Genomic DNA, 23,360 nt, shown 5'->3' with positions numbered 1-23,360 from the left:
AGGGTCCAGAGATCGAAGTGTAGACGCCTAAGGAAATCAGACACCATTTCTCCCTTTTTCTGGGTTAGTGCGTGGAACTTGGCCATCAGTGCAAACGCATCCACCGGAATTCCATAGGCTTTTGTGAGGGCATGAATTATACCATGCGTGACAGCATCCGGATGGTCATCTCGGTACCAATGCACTATATGAGAAGCGGGCGTTCGTAGACATTCAATTATGCGCTGCCTCCTCACGGCATCCGTGCAGGACCATTCAGGGAGTACCTGCTCAGCATGATCCAGCCATTCTTCAAATCCGACTTCTCCCAGGGGTGTCGGTTTGTCTCCAGAAAACGCCTTCAGCTTCCGGTACTGATGCGACTGGGTGGATTGATGTATGGCCTCTGCTAGCACAGAGATGGACATATCATTAGGCGTGATATTTCCGGCAGGTACATACGCATCAAGTCTAGACATGCTGCTTCTACTTAGCGAGGGCCGGATGGTGGAAGGGGGCTCAGACTGCTCTCAGGGGTACTGAAGGGATTGGCCGTTGCGGCACATGACGGGCCAGAGTACTCCTTCTGTGGTGTGGACGCAGCCAGTGGTTCGGCTACAGCTGCGTGCACCAGCGAGCAGTGGATGCCAGGGGCTTCAGGCAGGATTAATATGGAAGGTACTGCTTCTGGGCATATGTCCCGTTCCATGACAAATAACGCTTTACGCCAGGTGTTATCCGCATCATACTTATGGTCTGCCACTCGGGCCGTGGCCAGGAATGGAAGTTTCCTCACTTCATCCCCTAAAGTGCCCAAAGATGTGGCGGCAGGGACATTTCCAATGGCTATGGCACAGGTCAGTGGGATTTTGCATTGTAGGGCCCACTTGCGCACCTCGGTCGGTGAGGGCACAAGCATGGTTAACTGAAAAGCACAATTTAGTTCTGAAGGGGCACCCCAGGTCTGAGATCTCAGCAGAGCCTCCAAATGTAGCCCTCTTTCCTGCTGCTCTAGAGAAACTATTGGTACTATACACACCTGCTGGCTCAGTGAGATCTGGGCCTCCGCTAACTGGGAGCCTGGGGCAATAATAATACTTTTGGCAGCGCCTCCACTTACCCAGGATCCCCAATGAGTGAGATTCCCCTAGGCAAGAACCATAGTAACACACTTCAGTTTGGTAACCGTTTACTGATACGCATAAGTAGAACCTTATCTTATAACTATAAGTAATAATACACATATGATAGAGCATTGAACGGATTGAAAGGCAATAACGTCTACCAGTGGCTCGGCCACTCTCCTATAGAGAAATGTCACTCCCCGTCACCGCGTGCACCCCACACCGTGTCCACTCTTATGTATATATATATATAAATATGCGCAGTTCTCTGGTCACTCAACCCAGTGTCCCCAAAGAGTCCTCCCCCAAGGCGAGATCAGCGCCTGTTGGTACCGGTGTTGGTGCACTTATAAAATACCTTCCGGTCACTGCGGTGACCGGCAACAAACTTCGAAAAGGATCCGCCGATCCAGCGCAGTCTCACAAGTGGATGATGTCCAGCAGCTTGGGCCCAAACGACTGTCACCACCGCAGCTCCGCGACACTGTGTCCCTATCTGTCTATGCAGTAAATGAATCGTTGTCACTACCTATATAGGGCGTCCCTGCAGCACCACAAGCTTATGGTGACTCAGGGTATACACTGGGGCCTGAGGGGTCATCTGGCCTACGCAGGTGGGTCTCTGAGCCCCTGCACACACACAACCTCTCCCCTTGCTCCTCCGATGCCCTCTGGCTAGTGTGGTCTCTCCCCCACGCTTCCCTTTCCTGCCTGTCAGCAATCCCTGCAATCCTATTCGCTCCCTGGCGTCAGGTGACTTCGCTGAGGCTCCTGGGGGTAGTAGTTTACTGCAAAGCCTCTCTGTGATTGGCCAGCCATTTGCGCGCTTTGCACTGCGCATGCGCGAACTCTCCCCGCTCTGACAGTCACACCTACTATTGCGCAACAACATGGCGGCGCCCTGTGCTGCCGGGCCGCCGCGGAACATCTGAACACTCCCTCAGGAGGCACCCTGCAGCGGAGGTAGACAAGCAAATTAGGACATCCCTACAAATATATCAGGATGAGCGGTTCTACAACAATTTTTTGCCTAGGTTGAATGACTTCTGCTACTTTCCACAGCAACTTGCTTCTTGTTCCTTGTTTTTGCACCAGCATTTAATTTAAATGCTTTGGGGAAGAGCGCTGGACCTCTGTAAGCGCTGCGCCCCCCACAAAAAAAATTCACGCACCCAAGTTTGCACACCCCTGATACAGAGCACAAACTGAGATTTGAACTCAGGATTGTTTACAAGGCGCTTTTTAAAGCCAAACTTTGAAAAAATAGGCATTGTGCAATAAGCAGGTATTAAGCATATAATAAGCCCTTTAAGAAAAATGAAGACACTCAAATTAGTGCCTTTGAGAAAAAAAACACACTTTTTAAAAGTTGAAAATAGAAAAACAAAACTTTCCTACAAGACTTGTGCAGAGACCTTTTACTGCTGTCAGACTCGAATTGCTATGTTGGGCACCGACAACGGGAAACCTCTGCGTGTCCTTAAAAAAATGCTGGTGCCGGTCCGTTTGAATTACCTTCCTCTTGCACATGCTTCCACATTCGCGCACCTCAAACCTCCATGCAGCCGGGAGACTGGAGAACAGCACACGCTGCTCCATGCTGCTTCTTTTTCAGAGGATGAGGGGGATTTCAATCAAAGGGACCCATGAATTGCCACTCACCTGAATGTGACACCAGGGCCAAAGACTGGGAGAGAAACTGACCCCCTGGCATCAATGTATCCCCTAAAAGAGGAAGACCATCAGGTATGCCCGAAATAACACACCTACTGGCTAGGTAGCACAGAAAAAGACTGCTGGCATGTAGGAGGAGGAGCTACTTATAGGAAGCACTACCTGCAGAAAGTTTTTTCTGTCTTATCCTGGCCAGAGGGGGAGCTAAACCTAAGTGTTCCAATCTAGAGGAAATAAAGAGTCAGACAGAAGAGATCGGCATTATAGAGAATATAGAGAGCCCGAACAAAGAGATTTTGGCAATAGGAGAGATAAATATGAAGGATATAGAACACCATGGAGGAAAGAAAACTATCAAGATCAGGGACTTCCTTTTTTAGAACAAAGGAGAGGAAGGGAGAGAGACAGAGACCAGGAGGGCTATTATCCAAGAATGTGGAGAGCGAATTCAGGCATAACATCCAGAGAGGGGAGAAACGGGGAAAGAAGAGAGGATGCAGAGGGGGGAAGAAGGGATCAGAGAAGATGAACATAACTAACACAAAAATAGGAGTCTTCAATTTAAGTAAATATAAATTAAAGCAAGAAGAAGAATCACTCCTAAGTAGAGGGCTAAACTTTGCACCATCTAATAGGACCTCGTCATTCCAAGTCTTTATTGATGCCCAAAAATATATGAGAAGATTAACTCTCAAAAGATATTTTGCAAAAACTAATCAGGTTCAGAGTAATGTAGCTATGGTAAATACAATTGATACAAATGATCAATTTACACATACCTCATTAAAACAACCTTCAAAGTTTTATCCAAGCTTCTGTAAAGGCCCATACCTGGAGACATTCCAGAAACTAATTGAGGAGGACCTAAAAACAATAGACGAGAAGAAAAATAAAAGAAGACCAAATCTGTCTAAGAAAGAAAGGGAAGTTCTAGACCACCTCTCTGAGAACAAAGAAATAGTAATCAAACAGGCAGATAAGGGGGGAGGAGTAGTCATTTTAGACACAACAGACTACATAGGAGAAGCAGAGAGGCTTTTGGGAGATGTAACCACATATAAAAAGTTAAAATCCAACCCAAATACAATATTTACACAAGAGATGCAGATTCTGCTGGACGTTGGTCTAAAGAAAGGTATTCTTTTAAAAAACGAATACGATTTTATTACGACAGAGAATTCAAAAATGCCTGTCTTTTACTACCTCCCGAAATTACACAAGTCACTAACCAAACCCCCAGGTAGGCCTATAATTTCGGGAATTGGCTCATTAACACAAAATTTATCATCATATATAGACACACTGTTACAACCTTCAGTGAAGAAACTACCCTCATACCTAAAGGACCCCACCCAGGTAATACAACTTTTAGAGAAGGTGGTCTGGCAACCAGACTTTCTACTAGCCACCTGTGACATAACATCCCTCTATACCTGCATAGACCATGTGCAGGGCTGTGATGCCACAACATATTGCCTGAATAAACATGCAGGAATGGCTCCAACACAATTAGAATTTATAATAGAGGGGATTAAGTTTATTTTAAATCACAATGTCTTTTGGTTTGGGGGTGATTATTATCTGCAAACAAGAGGAACCGCGATGGGCACCAGTTACGCGAATCTCTTCCTTGGGTGGTGGGAAGACCAAGTCATCTGGACCAACAAGATCTGGGGAACAAGCCTGGTGCTCTATCGTCGGTATATTGATGATATTATCATCATATGGAAAGGGGATTCTACATCACTAGAAGAATTTTTTAGCACGATCAATCATAATAATTTTAATTTAAATTTTACGTATAACATTAGCGCATTAAAAGTAGAATTTTTAGATTTGGAAATTTTTATAGAATCAGATCATATCAACACTCGAACACATTTCAAATCAGTTAATTGTAACAATTTTATTAAAGCCGATAGCTGCCATAAAAAGAATTGGCTTGAAAATGTCCCATATGGGGAATTCAGACGGTTAAAACGTAACTGTATGAAAAAAGAAGATTACGAGAGACAGGTTATGCCCATGAAGGAAAGATTCATAGAGAAAGAATATAAACTAACCACAATAGAAACAGCAATTGATAAAGTAGGCAAGTTAAACAGAGCAGACATGCTAACATATAAGAAAAAAGATACAGAGAATCATATTGGGAAAATTTTTATTCCATTCATAACCACATTTAGCACACAAGCAAACCAAATTAAAGGCATTCTAAAAAAACATTGGCACATTCTGAAACAAGATCATTGGCTAAAAGAAATAATAGGTGAGAAACCCGATGTGATCTTCTCTAAAGCACCGAACTTAAAACAAAAATTAGTGCCTAGTTATCTCCCCCAAAAGCAGAACCAATGTTGGCTGGATAAAGCTTCCAAAGGTTTTACGAAATGTTTAAACTGTAAAGCGTGTAAGAATAATATACAATTAGGTACAAAAATCACATCTTTTAACAGTTCAGTTTCATTAATTAATTATCATATTAAATCCAATATTACATGTAACAGTAAAGGGATAGTTTATGTCCTACAGTGCGGATGCAATTTACAGTACGTAGGGAGAACAATCCGGAAATTAAAAACAAGGATAGGAGAACACATTAGAAACATTACGATTGGTTTAGAGACTCACAGCGTGTCAAATCATTATAAAAACACACATAATAAGAATCCAGCTTGTCTAAAATTTGGGGGCATAGAACAGGTTAAAGCAGATTGGAGGGGAGGTGACTTCATACAAAAGATATCCAAAAGAGAAATATTTTGGATTTTCACTCTCCAAACATTAATACCCAAAGGGTTAAATTTAGAGATGGAAGTCACCGCATTTATTTAACCAAGCACTTTAAGACATTTTAGTCAACATTGTTTTACTTAAGAGGATTCGTTGATACTGAATGTACAGAATAGGATAGATAGTATGAGTATACATGTATTTTAAGCTAAATATATAAATTATGTTTTAATATGAAGTTAAGTGGAAATTTTTACTATGTATGTATAATTTTTACCATGTATCTATCTATATATTTCTCAAAGTGTCCTATGTGTCGTTGCCTGTCTGTCTGTGTCTCCCTGTGTCTACGGTCCCTGTGTCTACGGCCAATCGCATTGGACCTTTGGCCCGTCACTCCGCCTCAGGCCAATCCGCCTCAGGCCAATCACATTGCTCCTCTGGCACACCCGCCCCCGCACACCTCTCATTGGCACTGACACCACGGCCTCAGCCCAATTACATAGCTCCCTTGGCCCCACGCCCGCCCCCGCACACCTCTCATTGGCCTGCGGCCAACACACCAACCCCACTGCCACACTCTCCCAGCCCTCACTGAGCTTTGGGAACGCTTCACAGCACCTAACCCTCACAGCTCTGGGAGATTTGGGAACGCTTCACAGCATCTAACCCTCACTGCTCTGGGAGACAACGCTTCACAGCTCTCACCTCTCAACCCACAAAACCCTCACCGTCTGATACCACCAAAACAAGGAAGCAGGTACACACTCTTACCTATCTATATATTGTTTTCACCACTGCAACAGCGCACGATCACCTCCACACACCGCACGCTCACAGAGCGCACACCGACGGCCACCCCCTATTAACAACCACACACCCAACAATGCATGCCACCCCCTATTAACAACCACACACCCAACAATGCACACCACCACCGAACACACCACACCTCTGCCGCTACCGCAGCCCCTCTACCACCCTCACACACTCCTGTCTACCCTGCCAACACCCCTCCCCTTCACCTCAACAGAACACGTTCCTCCCCAAAAACACCACACACCCCCCAGCAAACATCGCCACCGGACAACGCCCGCATCTCCTCCACTAGCACGCAACACACTAACCCCCCTCCGGAGGCCGCAACACACCCTAACCTAGCCCGCAACCCCCCTCCCCCACACAGCACCACACCTGACTCCAGTAGCCCGCAACACACTCTGCTACTCACTTTCACCAACACCACCGGACAACACAGTCCCCCCTCCGGAGCCCGCAACACACCCTCCCCTAGCCCGCAACACAGGCTCCCGTAGCCCGCATCACAAACACTCCCGTGGACCACAAGCACTCCCGTCGAGCGCAACCCCTCCCGTGCACCCTCCCCTGCCCACAACCGCAACAATACACCAAAACGCACTGACGACGCCACAACCCCTACCTCCGGAGGGCACCCATCTGAAACACACACATGGAGCGCAACCCCTACCGCAGGAGGGCCGCATCAAAAACACGCACGTGGAGCACAACCCCTACCTCAAATGGGCCTGCATCACAACAACGCACGTGGAGCGCAACCCCTACCGCAGGAGGGCCCGCATCCACCACCGTACGGACAAAGCACTCCTCTAGCCCGCCCTTACCAATAAAAACACTCCCGTAGCCCGCCCGGCACCCCCCCCATCACCCCCACCAAAGCCGCACCGAGCACGCAATCACAACACCTCCCGCTGGACGCCACAACCCCCCTCCAGGGACCACACACCTCAACTTCACCCTGCTGCCGCAGCACTGTTTCAGTGTACGCCGCAAGACCTCCTGGATCACGCACGAACCACCCCACACAGTCCCGTAGACCGCCCGGCCAAACCCCCCCAAAAACACTCCCGTAGCCCACCCGGACCCCCCCCCCCACAAACACTACCATAGGCTGCCGGACCCCCCCCCAAACACTCCCGTAGCCCACCCGGACCCCCCCCAAACACTCCCGTAGCCCGCCCGGCACCCCCCCCCCCCAACAAACAGTCCCATAGGCCGCCCGGCACCCCCCCCCAAACACTCCCATAGCCCCCCCTACCCCCCCCAAAACACACCCGTAGCCCGCCCACCACACCCCCAAACACTCCCGTAGCCCGCACGCCCCCCCCCTCCCAAACACTACCTTAGCCAGCCACCTCAAAACAGTCCCCTAGCCCTCACCACCCCAGCTTCTCTATCAGGAACGTGTAGGTGTAGTGTAGGCAGAGAGGGCTTCTCTATCAGGAACGTGTAGGTGTAGTGTAACTCATCCACACACTCACCCACACACCACACACTCACCCACCAATAACACACTCACTCATCCATCCATGCACCCCACACTCAGCCACACACACCACACACAAGCAATAATCACAAACAACACACATACACACACTATTCAGCCACACACACACTCACACACACCACACTCACCCACCCTCACTCACCTACACACCCGACACTCACTCACCCACCAACCCCACACTCACTCATCCACCCACACACCACACACACAAGCAACAATCACACACAACACACATTATTCACCCACACACACACTCACCCACCTACCCCATACTCACTCATCCACCCACCCACCACACACACAACCAACAAGCACACACAACACCCATACACACACTATTCAGCCACACACACAACCAACATTCACAAAACACTCAAACACACACCCACACACACACACCACACAACAAGCACAAAAGACCCCTCAAGATTGTCACCCTTAACCCATTTACAACCCTTTCACAGACCACCGCCTGATGCTTTGAACACCTCCACACGTGAACGCTGTACACAGAACGCAACTATTGGATCCTATTGAACCTTCACACAACAACATCAGGAAGTATACTAAGCACACATGCACTGAAACACTTCACTAACATCACACTCCACGCCTACTTTCCACAACACAGCACAAGTCACACACACAACACCTCTACACCACCTACAATACCGCACATCAAAAACTCAACAAAAACAACACATCTTCCCAACACAAAACATGCCTCCCAAAAAACAACATTGCAAAACAAAACATACACACCCTGACACTACACGCCACACGCACACACACACATCCAGGATGTGTACGACCTCACAGTATGCACACACACTTGACACAATTCAAAATGCCCGCACACAATCAAAACACACAACTCACAACACATGACACAATAGCTCTTCAACAAATACTCACAAACACAACATCAACACCAACACAAAGCACACAACAACATCACACACTACTTCCATATGCTACACAGACACCAACTACATCAAAGGGACAAAGAAACACACAGCATCCTAACACACCACTTCCTCGACACACACACACAACATCACCTGCTAATCAAACAGTACAGCGCCAAACACGCCTTGCACTACAAAGAGACGGAGCCAGAGTCAGAAGAGCAACACAACGACAACAACACCAACAAAAACACCGACACACAAACACTACATCACCAGTCACACAGACTACACAAGACCATGAGCCACGCCTTGCTAAAGACCAACAACATACTACAACATCAGCAGCCGCACATACACCAGAACAACATGACGCACAACAACGTGATACAACATCACCAGCCACAGAGACTACACAACACCATGAGCCACGCCTTCACCAAAAAAAAACAACGTGCTACAACATCACGAGCTGCAGAGACACCAGAAGAACATTAAACACGCCTGGCAAAAATGCGACTACGAGCTAGAACATCAAGAGCCACAGAAACTACACAACAGCATGAGGCACGCCTTGCAAAAGACCAACAACGTGCAAAAACATCACGAGCCACAGAGACTACACAACAACATGAGGCACGCCTTGCAAAAGACCAACAACGTGCAAAAACATCACGAGCCACAGAGACTACACAACACCATGAGGCACGCCTTGCAAAACAACAACAACGTGCTACAAAATCACGACCCGCAGAGCCTACACAACACCATGAGGCACGCCTTGCAAAACAACAACAACGTGCTACAAAATCACGACCAGCAGACCCTACACAACACCATGAGGCACGCCTTGCAAAAAAAAAAATACGTGCTACAACATCACGAGCCGCAGAGACACCAGAAGAACATGAAACATGCCTGGCAAAAATGCGACTACGATATACAACATCAAGAGCCACGGAGACTCCACAACAGCATGAAGCACGCCTTGCTAAACTCAGAACAATACAGCGCACATCAAAATCACAACAAAATACAACAACCGACACACTACAACAGCAACAACACAAACATAGTACATTAACGCATTCAACACATTACACTTTGCTACGCGCTGCTCTCCTATATAATCCACACATACTATACCAGCAACATCCAAAGGTCAACATTGGACACATTGACACTATATGTCGCTACTGTCAAGCAAAGAAATTTCACAAGGAATCAGCTGGAATGTGCTGCAGCAATGGCAAAATTCAGCTACCACCTCTACACTCACCCCCAAATTCACTTCTTTCATACATGTCAGGAACAACTTCAGAATCAAAACATTTTCTCCAAAACATACGCAAATACAACTCCTGTTTCCAAATGACATCCTTTGGTGCTACATCTATAGTGGAACAAATAGGATTTAAAATTACTTTCAAAGTACAAGGTCAAGTTTACCACAGGGCCGGCTCTCTGCTCCCATTACCAGAACAAGATCCACAATTCTTGCAAATTTACTTCATGGGTGATGAACAACAACAAGCTGATCAACGATGCCATTGGATACCCGATACAAGACGTGATATTGTCATCTCCTTACAAAAGATGTTACATGAACACAACCATCTCATTAACACATTCAAAACATCACTTGAACGCATGCCAACTGATGACAATAAAGTCATTATCAGAGCGGACAAAACACCAGTGGGTCAACATGAACGTCGCTTTAATGCAGCACAAATCAACGAAGTCGCTATTGTTATAGCAGGGGAACAATTTAATACACGGGACATAATTCTTCAGTGACGCGCTCATTCACTCACACGCATTTGTGAAACACATCGCTCATATGATGCACTTCAATACCCTCTCATACTTTGGAACGGTGACGATGGCTATCATGCAAGTAGACCCAGCTTCCCAAGCAAACACAAAAAAAAACTGTCTCCGCTATGGACTTCTACGCATATAGATTAATGATACGAGATGCATTGCAAAACCACATTTTACATTGTCGCCAACTCTTTCATCAGTTTATTGTTGACATGTATGCAAAAATTGAAAGTGAGCGTCTTCTATACATACGTTTACATCAAAAACAACTTTGCGTTGATCAATACATACATCTCAGGGATGCTGTTGGCAACGATGGTCACGTTGACAACATAGGCAAAATGTTAATTCTACCAGCAACATTCACAGGAAGTCCTCGACACATGCACGAATATGCTCAAGACGCTATGGCATATGTTCGAGCATATGGACGACCAGACTTTTTTATTACATTTACATGTAATCCAGCTTGGCCAGAAATAAAACAAGAACTTGGGGATGGACAGGCACACAGCGATCGACACGACTTAATCGCCAGAGTATTTCGACAAAAACTAATCACATTAATTCACATCATCACTAAGAGTTATATCTTTGGACAAACACGATGCTGGATGTACTCGATAGAGTGGCAGAAAAGAGGTCTTCCACATGCTCATATTCTTATATGGCTCAAAGAAAAGCTACATGCCATAGACATCGATAACGTTATCTCAGCAGAGTTGCCAAATCCAGAAGAAGACCCAATACTATTTGCAATAGTCACCAAAAATATGATTCATGGGAGGAGGCGTGGCTACGGGTATGTGGATGGAAGTGTAGTGCAGCAGCTCCAATACCCACCGGCACAAATTAGCTAATAAAAGACATTCTCGGCGCAGTTACCCTAGTTTCAAGAATAGCACCACGAGTGTGAACCTCTGCGGAACAGTCACATATCACTTTTGAGGAATTATGGCCACAACAAGGCAGAAAAATAAACGAAAAACGGATGTGCGATCATACTTCACAGGGGGAAGCAAAGCAAGGCCAGAGGAGATCCCTGCAGGTACAGACTCAGACTCGGCACCAGAGATGGAGGGGACAGAACAGACAGGGATAATAAAGAAAGAAATAGCTCGGTTGCTAGTAGATTTAAAGTCGTTCTTCAGGGAGGAAGTGGAGAGTCTCCGCAAAGACATGCTACAGATCGGCACCCGCACGAGCGAGCTTGAAGAAAAAATGGAGGAAAGCTCCCGGGGCCATCGGGAAACAAATACACGGATGGGGGACCTGGAGCGCAGAGTAGCGGAGCTCGAGGACAGGCAAGAGGACAGCGAGAATCGCGACAGGCGCAATAACCTGCGCATACGGGGGATACCCGAGGAGATCCTAGATCCCGAGGCCCTGCTCAATAGATGGATGAGCAGCATATTGCCAGGCAAAACGGAGGCTGAGCTAACAATGGATCGCTGCCATCGCGCCCTGCGTTCGCGCCCAATGCCCAACAACCCTCCCCGGGACGTGATCCTCCGCCTGCACCATTACAGAACAAAGGAGGAGATCTGTAAGATTACACGGGCTATGCCGGCGGTAACCTATGAGGGAATCACCATGGCGATTTTCCAGGATCTCTCCCCTCTTACCCTGGCGAGTCGGAGGACGCTATTCCCCATCACAAGAGCCCTACGTGACGCAGACGTCCGCTATCGCTGGGCTTTCCCTTTCGCCCTGGTGGTGATAAGAAACGGCCGCTCCCACACCATTAAACACCACTCAGAGGGGGCCGCATTCCTCAAAAAGCTGGGCATAACAGCTGCAACCACAGGCCCGGGGACCCCGGAGGCGCGTCCCCCGCGCCCGGCTGAATGGGAAAAAGTGCCCAAAACAGCGGAGCGGCGCAAAGACAGAGCGGATACAGACGCTTAGTAACATCATACAAGACGCCGCAAATCACAGTTCAAGTTATATAAGTTCCATGTTAAGTTGCTAATTGTACCCCCACTGATGAATGCTGTTCTAAGGCCCACCTCGACCTCAGAAGGTGCCCAAGGAGACCAGAGGGAGTGAATACACCCACCTGCAACAAACCCCGCAATGGCGAAGAAAACCCCCCAAAATGGCGTTACTAGCCTTACCTGGCAAAGAAGGGGAGAAAGCGCGGCAAGTATCATGGCGGCGGCTGTTTTGGCGGGACAGACTGATGATCAGAGTGCGCCCGCCTCCGGCTGCGACTGTCTCCGCCCTCGTCCGGCCCCCATCTGCCAACCCACTGCTGCTTCACTTGACAGGTGCCGGCGGCGCCGCGGAGTCCCGGATACCCGGCGGAGAGGCTGTCCCACCGGAAGTGCACACGAGTCGGGTCCCGGCTCTCAGCGCGGCAAGCATCATGGCGGCGGCTGTGTTGTCGAGGCAGTCTCGTAGGCAGAGTGCGCCCGCCCCCGGCTGCGACCGTCTCCGCCCTCGTCTGGCTCCCATCTGCCGACCCACTGCTGCGTCGCCCGACAGGTTCCGGCAGAGGGGCTGTCCCACCGGAAGTGCGTCACGGGCCGGGTCCCAGCTCCCCCCGGCGGAGGCACGCGAGCTCCACTGCCGGGGAGGGGTACGGCCGCCCAGTGGACACGGAGGGGAGTCAGCTAATCAGCGTGAAGGAGTGCCGGGCAGTGAAGGCTGTCACACCGGAGCAGCCCCAGAACAGAGTGGGAAGGGCGCGACAAGAGCGCGAGATACCCAGGAAGCAGGGGGGGGGGAGGGGTGAAGGAGAGGGAGGCCTAGTACACAAGGCAGGAAGAGGGAATCTAGCGGCCACCTAGGCAGAGGCAAGCAAGGGAGAGGACAGGCCAGTGGAGGAAGCAGGGGGGGCCACAAGCAGAATAGAAGGAGGTCCAGGGGTGCGGGGGGGGTTCGGCTCCGTGCGTCCCCAGACTTTACAATCAGGCCAGAGCACGGCAGTTAGGCTTAGATACTAATAGACACAACTAGACATGTAGGTTAAGGGATTTAAGGGTCGCCTGAAATCAGACCCAGTTGGGGGAGGAGGTGGCTGCGCGAGGATGTTTAGCAGTAGCCGGCGGGTGGTCGGGAGTCTGTCACCAACCCTGCCCGCAGGCATGTGCTTCCACAACAGGGAGTTGGGCCCAGCCCGCGCCCCTGTTAAAGTCCCAGAATCCCATGGTCCGCAAGAGGGACTATGGTGCTGGACAGGGAGGGAGGAGGGTCCAGATGGAAGGATTTACTTCCGGGCATTTACCCTGGGGCCCTCTGGGACCTCCAGGGTACTGTTTGTGTGTTTATTGAAGGCAATGGGATGGGCTGTGGGACAGGGAAGTCCTAGAGCCGATACCATGGTTCTGTTTGTTTACATGTATTTGTGTTGTTGTCTTCTCGTTGTCCCCCCTGATGTGTTTTCCCTCTGTACCACTTTCCCCCACCACATACCCTACTCCCCTGGCAGGGCGCAGAAGAAAGGCGGCGACGGATTAAAAGAGACAGGGATCGGGATCCCCACGCCATCTAGAGGACTCAGAATGGCTCAGGAAGACACCGACGGAATCGGGTCACAAATAAAGTACTATGAATAACGAGGTCCGGTGTATCTCTCACAACGTTAAGGGGTTTAACGGTCCGGCGAAGCGCAAGCTAGCTCTCAGGGATTACAAACGACTCAAAGCCGACCTCCTCTTTCTCCAAGAGACACACTTTTCTAGGGGCAGCTACCCAAAATTTTTAGACAAAGATTTCCGGGTAGTACATTTGGCATCCGCCCAAGTGAAAAAGAGAGGGGTAGCGATAGCCATACACAATAGGATAGATTTCACAGTTGAGAAAAAGGTGGCAGATAAAGAGGGCAGATTTCTAATTCTGGTGGGATCAATCCACGGGAAACCGCTTACATTAGCATCAGTATACGCACCCTGTGAAACATCAACTGATTTATTTTCCCTTTTCTTCCGAAAACTCCAAAAGGTAGCCAAGGGAAACATGATCATAGAGGGCGATTTCAACAGGACACTGAATCCCAAGTTAGACCGGTGCACGGCCGCTAGTCTCCCCCCTAAGCTAGATATTCGGCAAATCATGCAGGGATTGAAGGATTGCCAATTGGTAGATATATGGCGAGAACAGCATCCCCAAAGTAGAGATTATACCTTCTTCTCCCACCCCCATAACAGATACAGCAGGCTGGACTACTTCCTAGTATCAAACAGACTGGTCCCAGTGGTCTCCCACACAGGGATCCACGATATTTCGTGGTCCGACCACGCACCTATCGAGCTGCGGTGCACTCTAAACTTACTAGACAGACCTGGAGCAAACTGGAGGCTAAACGAGCTGTTACTAAAAATCCCAAACTTGCAGAGAGAAATTGGTGAGAGGATTAAGGATTTCTTCACTGAGAACGTGGGGAGTGTTTCTTCCGACACCACCCTATGGGAAGCCCACAAGGCGACTCTCAGAGGCTCCCTCATGTGTCTAGCTGCTAGGCGCCGGAGGGATCAGGAGAAACAGATAAAAGTCCTACAAGACAAACTAGCGACCCTATCCAAGGCGCACAAAGTATCTAGGAATCAGGACACACTGCGTGCTTTGGCAGAAACCAAACAGCAGTTGAATATAAAACTGGCCTCCCGGGCAGAAAAGGAGATGAGTTGGTCCAGACGTAGGTACTTTGAGAAAGCGAACAAGCCGGACACCCTATTAGCAAATCGACTTCAAAACAAAATTCCGAATTATCATATACAAACTATTCGCACACAAGGGGGTGAGCTTACTTCTAATCCTAAGCGGATCGTGGCAGAGTTCAAAAGCTACTACGAGACGCTATACGATGGGGGTAAGGTCATACACAATCAAAAGACGAGGGATAATCTCGGGGAATTCTTAAAAGAAGCCAAATTACCGACCTTGAGCAGGGTGGAGAAAGAAGCGTTACAGACGGACTTCTCTTTAGAAGAGTTAACGGTAGTTGTAAAGTCACTTAAGCCTGCCAAAGCGCCCGGTCCAGATGGCTTCTCCAACTTATACTATAAAAAATACCTGAAAATTTTAGCCCCACATCTATTGAAGCTATTTAAATCTATACTACACGGGGCCTCGTTCCCAGCTCAGATGCTTCAGGCGTCAATCTCCCTGATCCATAAACCTGGTAAGGACCCGGCAGACTGTAAGAGCTACCGGCCCATCTCGCTGATTAATACGGATGTAAAAATTTTCTCCAAATTACTAGCTAATAGAGTGGGTATCGTCCTTCCCAGGTTAGTTCATCCAGATCAGGTGGGGTTCATCGGAGGAAGGCAAGCGGCGGACAATACCAGACGGATAATAGATTTGGTGGATTTGGCACAGAAACAGAATATCCCGTCAATGGTACTAAGTCTGGACGCGGAGAAAGCCTTCGATCGAATCGATTGGCCCTATTTGAGAGGGACGCTTGGGGCATTTGGCTTTGAGGGACGCCTCTTGGAGGCCATCATGGCCCTCTACGAGGGGCCAACGGCAAGGGTGAGACACCAGGGATTCCCATCAGAGCAATTTCAAATTAAGAGTGGCACACGCCAGGGATGCCCGCTGTCCCCTTTGTTGTTCGCCCTCTGCGTGGAACCCTTGGCGGCACATATCAGAAACAACCCGGATATTGCGGGCATAGCTGTAAAAGGGCAGTCACACAAAGTGGCGCTCTACGCAGATGATGTGATCCTGACATTATCACAGCCTCTCACCTCCCTGCCCAACGTCTTCTCAATTCTGGGGACCTTTAAACAAATTTCTGGGTTCAAAATTAATCAGGCCAAATCGGAAGCCCTCAATATAAATTTACCCAAACCAGTAGAAAAACTAATTGGACTTAATTTTAATTTTAAATGGCAACCCTCTATGATTAAGTATTTAGGGGTATATATCACGAAAGAATATAAGGCTTTATATAAAGCAAATTATCCCAGGTTGTTTCGGACTCTCCGTGAGGATCTCCGGAGATGGGCGGAGTACAGTATCTCGTGGATAGGCCGTATTCATAGTGTGAGGATGAATCTCCTGCCACGAGTGCTGTACCTTTTCCAGGCCCTCCCGATCCCCCTGATACAAGAAGATATCCTCTCGCTTCAGTCCTTAATAACAAAGTTTATCTGGAATAAGAAAAACCCACGAATTAACAAAGCGATCTTGAGGAGGCCGACCTTAAGAGGAGGGTTGGGGGTGCCATGCTTGTTCGCCTACTACAAAGCAGCCCAACTGAGCCAGATTGTGCAGTGGCACACAGACCCGAACCTTCGGAGGTGGGTAGCACTAGAAAAAACATGCTGCACACCAATAGATATTAGGAACCTAATTTGGTTGCCCAAAAAAAGTCGGGCCGTTATGCGGACTCCGCTGCAGACCATGGTCAGCTCCTTGAAAGTCTGGGACGCGGTTAAGTTCAAGTGCCATCTCACATCCCTGAACTCTCTGATGACTCCCGTATGGGGGAACCCAAACTTTGCTCCAGGTATGGATAGCTCCATTTTCTCAAAATGGATTCAAGCAGGGTATCTCCGCCTAAAAGATCTGGAGGGCAGGCAACATATAAAAACATTTGATCACATTAAAGAGGAGAACAATTTACCAAACACTGAATTCTTTAGATACCTCCAGATCAGGGCCTTCTACAATGAAGCCCCAACTCGGCCTCGGAGAACAAATTTTGAGCAGCTCTGTTCAAGAGATACGGACACAAGGGGACTAACATCTAGAATGTACAGGGAAGTAGTGTGCCCGAAGACGGACGACCAACCCAAACATGCCTACATGAGACAGTGGGAAGCAGATATGGGAGAGACATTAGAAGACGAAGACTGGGATAAGATCCTGCAGATGGCGGCCAAAAGCTCCATCTGCACCACATTAAAGGAGAACGCATATAAAGTCCTGATGAGGTGGTATTACACGCCCGCTAAATTATCTAAATTTGTCAAAGGCTACTCTCCGCTCTGCCCCAAGCAGTGCGGAGAGAGAGCGGACTTATTCCATATGCTGTGGTCTTGTACGAAGGTAAACCCGCTTTGGGAGGAGATTAAAGATTGGCTTCAGAGACTGCTAGAAGTGGAAATCCCCTTAGACCCGTGGCTGTTCCTATTGGGCAGACGAGTCAAGGGGCTATCTAATGCCACACATAAATTGATCACACATCTAGCTACAGCCACCAGATGCGAGATTGCAGCAGTATGGAAACAACCAGAGATTCCAATTATCCCCAAGATTAGAAATAGAATTTGGTTTGTCTGCCGGATGGAACAGTTGACGAGTTTGGTTAACGACACCGGCTCAAATTTTCTAAAAGTCTGGGAGCCCTGGCTGGCACAGACAGACATCCCGGGAATAGATATCACCACAATCCTGCAATAATAGGCGGTAAATGCGTTCTCCGGTAATGAAAGGGATCCACGACAACATAGAGACAGAGAACCCAAAGAAGGAGCGGGATCCAGGGCAGAATAGGCCCCTAGTGTAAGAGGCAGCCAAAGAGGTAACAGCAGGAGAGAGTGGGTCAATGTTCTCGGAGAAAGAGGTCTACACTAAAATACACGCACGGCGCCCGAACGGAAGATGATAGGTGGAACACCCTTCCGAGCCCTACCACCCCCCCCCCCTCCCTTCCCCCCCTCCCCTCCCTACTACATAGTTAGTGTGTCTTGTCCCCCGGTTCGTCTTGTAAGTCCAGTAGGTCAAGTTTTTGGTTAATTATGTAAAAAAGAAAGTACTAAATGCGGTGATGTCACTGTAGACAATGGATGGTGTTACCATGTAAGATGTATTTCACCCAATAAAATCAAAGTTGTAAAAAAAAAAAAATATGATTCATGGCCCATGTGGAAACATTAATATTCATGCACCATGTATGAAAGACGGTAAATGCACCAAAAAATTCCCAAAACCATTCATTGCAGACACACAAAATGGAGTTGATGGATATCCTCAATATCGAAGACACGCTCCCACAGACGGTAGATACACAGCAACAATGACTATTCGAGGCAACAAACACATCCAAGTCGACAACAAATGGGTTGTTCCATATTGTCCACTTCTAACTAAAATTTATAACGCACACATTAATGTCGAATACTGTAATTCGGTTAAATCTATTAAATACATTTGCAAGTCTGTCAACAAGGGAAGCGACATGGCCATTTTCGGAATCACAAATGAACACATCCGGGACGAAGTGACACTCTACCAGCTGGGAAGATATATAAGACACCCAACCGTTGTTCACCTCACTGTTCATTTAGAAAATGGACAGAGAGTATACTTCACACCTCACAATGCAGAGGCACTTACTGCTCAACCACCAAACACAACTTTAACTGCCTTCTTTCAATTATGTCAACACGACTCTTTTGCAAGGACATTGCTTTATCCGCAAACGCCACGATATTACACTTGGAATGCATCCACAAAACAGTTCAAGAAAAGAAAGCAGGGTATAGCTGTTCCCGGGACGGATGCCCTTGCAAGTGAAACCTTAGGGCGTGTCTACACAGTTCACCCAAACAACGCTGAATGCTTCTTTCTCAGAATGCTACTTCATACCGTTCCAGGCCCAACTTCATTTGACGCTCTTAAAACTGTCAACGGTCAACTGTGTCAGACTTATCGAGAAACTTGCCAAAAGCTTGGCTTACTAGAGGATGATCAACACTGGAATAGTACATTAGCCGAAGCTGCATTACAGTCACTGCCAAGGAAAAATTCGCAACCTTTTTGCCATTATCCTTACCACCTGCAACCCATCAAACCCCAACACTCTATGGGACACATATCGAGAAAGCATGAGTGAAGATATACTTGCCAAAGCACACAGAGACAATCCATCACTCAATGTTCAGTTTTCACCAGAGATTTTCAACGAGGTACTCATATTGATAGAAGATACATGTCTATCTATCAATAACAAAACACTACTTCAACTAGGTCTACAATCTCCACAGCGTAATCATCACGATGTACTCAATACAGAGCTTATGCGCGAAAAACAATACAATATTTCACTTCTACAACAATATGTTGCAACAAGAAAACCAATGTTAATTGCACAACAACTTACCACCTATGACAACATCATGGAGCACATCACCAACGGACAAGGTGCAATACTGTTTCTTGATGCTCCAGGTGGAACAGGCAAAACATTTCTCATAAATTTACTCCTTGCAGAAATAAGTATGCACAATGATGTTGCACTTGCACTAGCATCATCTGGCATTGCAGCCACTCTTATGATGGAGGAAGAACTGTGCACTCAGCTCTTAAATTACCTCTAAATATTGCTCATGAAGAAAACCCAACCTGTAATATTACCAAAACATCTGGCCAAGCACGCGTTCTTCAAATTTGCAAACTTATTGTTTGGGATGAATGTACCATGGCGCATAAAAAATCACTTGAAGCCCTTAATAGAACCTTGCCAGACTTGCGTAACAATAAACAAATAATGGGTGGCGCTGTCATTCTTTTAGCTGGTGATTTCAGACAAACACTTCCAGTCATACCATGATCCACACCAGCAGACGAACTTCATGCATGCCTCAAATCCTCTATTTTATGGCGACATGTCAAACATTTCCCATTAACAACCAATATGCGAGTCCAACTTCTCGGCAACTCAAATGAACAACTTTTTGCAGACACCCTTCTTCAAATTGGTGAAGGTACTTTACCTACTGACGACATCAGGTGAAATTTCTTTTCCCACACATTTTTGTAACAGGATGACATCACTTCAAGAGCTCATACATCACGTCTATCCAAATCTATTACGCAATTACACAAACCACCAGTGGCTCTGTGAAAGAGCCATCCTTGCAGCAAAAAATACTTCTGTCAATGACCTAAATCATCAAATTCAAGATATTCTTCCAAACACTATTACTCAATACAACTCAATCGATACAGTTGTGGATACCGATGAAGCCGTGAACTATCCAACAGAATTCCTACACTCCCTGTAACCATCTGGAATGCCACCACATCACCTTCGCCTGAAAGTTGGATCACCCATCATGCTCCTTCGCAACCTACACACACCTAACCTTTGTAATGGAACCAGACTGTGCATCAAAACATTGATGCCCAACCTAATTGAAGCTACTATCTTAACCGGCAACGCCAAAGGCCAAGATGTTTTCATCCCCCGCATTCCACTCATTCCAACAGACATGCCTTTTACTTTCAAACGGCCCCAGTTCCCCATCAAACTAGCTTTTGCTATCACCATCAACAAAGCACAAGGACAGTCAATCAAGTGTACTGGTATAAACTTACAATCACCATGTTTCTCCCACGGCCAGTTATATGTTGCGTGCTCTAGAGTTGGATCCCCCCAACAATTGTACATCTTTGCTCCAAGTGGAACTACCAAAAATGTGGTTTACAAACAAGTCTTACAATGAACATACACTTTCCTACATTTGCCTCACCTCTAAATATTGTCATAACAACTTCTACAAACCACAAACACACTCAATACACTGCACTCATCTTTTCTTACCAAACATTTACACAACACACACTTCAAGCTGACCAGAAATACACTACTCTCAACAATGGACATAAACATCTTTCACCAAGCCTTTCCAACAATAACATTTTATGAACTAACAACCGTAACAAGTAACATACACTTAGCAAAATTCGACTCATATACATATGCTTTCTACTGTTGTTGGTTTACAAACACACTTTTCACAAATATTACATAACATTCACATGACATTAAAACTTTGCAATACACATTATCATACAACATTTACGGTTCACATCTCGGGCAACGCCGGGTCTCTCAGCTAGTGTATATTTAATATGTTCATCAATGTAGAGCAGTGACTGCAATAAGGCCGTTCTTAAGGATACATAATAGAAATAAGGAAGTATGAGCCGATTGGACTGACTAAAGGTTTCAGGATATAAATGGTGCTGCTACCCCGCAATGATCAACGTCACTGAGGAAGCATTTTGCGAAACGCGTCTGACGAACTTTGGACAAGTCAGGTCACCGTAGAGAAGGAAAAACTCAATCCCAGTTTGCCCAGCACTACGACCGGAGCGCATGCGCATGCGCGGAAGGCGGATAGCTGAGACAAGGAGAGTGCAAAGCGTGAGGACAACCGATCTGTGCACGAGTACCGGAAGACCTACCGCTGCCGTTTACCAACCCTCCTGAAACAACAGCAAACCAACTGGGGAAGATTGCAGACAGACGATCAAAGACTTGAAAAGCCGGTCTGTGGAATCTGGAGATATCCCTTCCCTATGCCATTTTTTGTTGGCCGTTTGTGAGTTCCCAATCTCTTTTAATATTGTTCGTTTATTAAACAGTGTTATACTATGTCCCCTTTTCTTTCCTATATTTTGAGGTAATATCCAGAGTCCTCCCTACTACTACGGAAGACCTTATATCCCCATGTAAGTGTGTTTAAATATACATTCATATATTTGTTACTACACTCCTGATACCTCTGATTGTGTCCGCTCACCCCCTTCCCCCTTTTTTCCATCTATATTACATGTACCCCGGAGTCACAAGTGGAGACAAGCGCCGGAGGATCCACCCCGCTCCCTAAGACTGTTAAACATAGAGGTTTGTGAATCACCTCTATAGAGACTCTGGCAGCAGGTTAACACTTTGTGTGGGACTAAAGTCTAAAATCCACTTACACACGTTTGGCGCAACTATTTCTTTTTTCTATAAGTGTGTCCACTGCCATGGAGATGAACAGGAAATTCACATTTCATCTGGACAATGACCCGTAGCATAAAGTCAAAGTCCCACTGGAGGGGTTGAACAAGAAGAGAATTAATATTCATGAGTGGCCTAGTCAAAGTCCTGACTTGGATCGAATCGAACATTTATGGCGAGACTTGAAGATTGCAGTCCATCGACAATCCCCAACAAACTTCTCAGAACTGGATCAATTTTCCCGTGAAGAATGGGCAAAAATGTCCCCATCCTACTGTGCAAAGCTAGAAGAGACCTATCTAAAATAACTCATAGCAGAACTTGCTACAAAAGGTGCTTCTACCAAGTACTGATTTAAAAGAGTAATCCAAGCACCTTTAAAAAATGTTTTATTTATTTTTCTCCAGAAATTAAGCAGGGGGTCTCCGGGGCTGAATCCCATTCATTTCAGCTCCGGGGACCCCCTGCTTTTAGAGATACTTACCACTGTAGCAGGTGCCAGTAGCCGCTCTGCTTAGTTACCAGGGTTTTAAAGTTTAAAGCTCCCGCATCACACAGGCCAATAGGAAGCCAGAACTGATGATGTCACAGCTTACTATTGGTCTGCAAGGCGCAGGAGCTGTGAGACGCCACCATAACATGAAACCTGGTAGCCAAGCAGAGCGGTAACGGGCACCCCCTATGGAGGTAAGTATCTCCGGATGCAGGAGGTCCAAAAAAACATAGGGAAAAAAAGAATAGATTGCCTCTTTATGGGACTGACTACGTATGCAACCAGTAAATGTCAGTTTTTTTCCCTTTGCGGACATTTAACCTTTTCATCATATAACAGTGTTCAATTTAAGTGTATAAAAAGTTAGAGTGAAAAAATACGCATGTGTAGCCATGCAGCCCCTGGCTACTAGTTTCTCTGCCTAACACATAAATCCTGGTACCAGAGCAGGCAGTGTTGGGGTTAAATCTGCCCTTGCTGTAGTAAGCAGCTCCCTTAAGTGACAGGGTGGGGGGGGGGGGGTTTAGGGCCTGGGTACTGCCCATACGGGGTTGAGACCTAGGGCCCCTCCCCTGGTAATAAAAAGGAGCTGCAGCAAAATGTA

At 47.1% G+C, this 23,360-nt stretch overlaps 2 protein-coding genes across 2 annotated transcripts in view; both read left to right on the top strand.

Annotated features, from left to right (window-relative positions):
- Positions 1-23,360, top strand: part of SCOC (short coiled-coil protein) — a 107,826-nt gene that overhangs the window by 63,877 nt on the left and 20,589 nt on the right. The gene's annotated exons all lie outside the window — the stretch shown is intronic.
- On the top strand, positions 10,614-11,431 carry LOC142501689 (uncharacterized). The gene has a single exon (XM_075611959.1). The coding sequence runs from the start codon at positions 10,691-10,693 to the stop codon at positions 11,429-11,431; it is 741 nt and encodes a 246-aa protein (XP_075468074.1). The 5' UTR covers positions 10,614-10,690.

The sequence above is a fragment of the Ascaphus truei genome, chromosome 1 (genome assembly GCF_040206685.1).
Source record: "Ascaphus truei isolate aAscTru1 chromosome 1, aAscTru1.hap1, whole genome shotgun sequence".
In the NCBI taxonomy this organism is placed as follows: Eukaryota; Metazoa; Chordata; class Amphibia; order Anura; family Ascaphidae; genus Ascaphus; species Ascaphus truei.
Note: the sequence above shows the minus strand (reverse complement) of the source record. Positions and strands in the feature narration are given on the sequence as shown.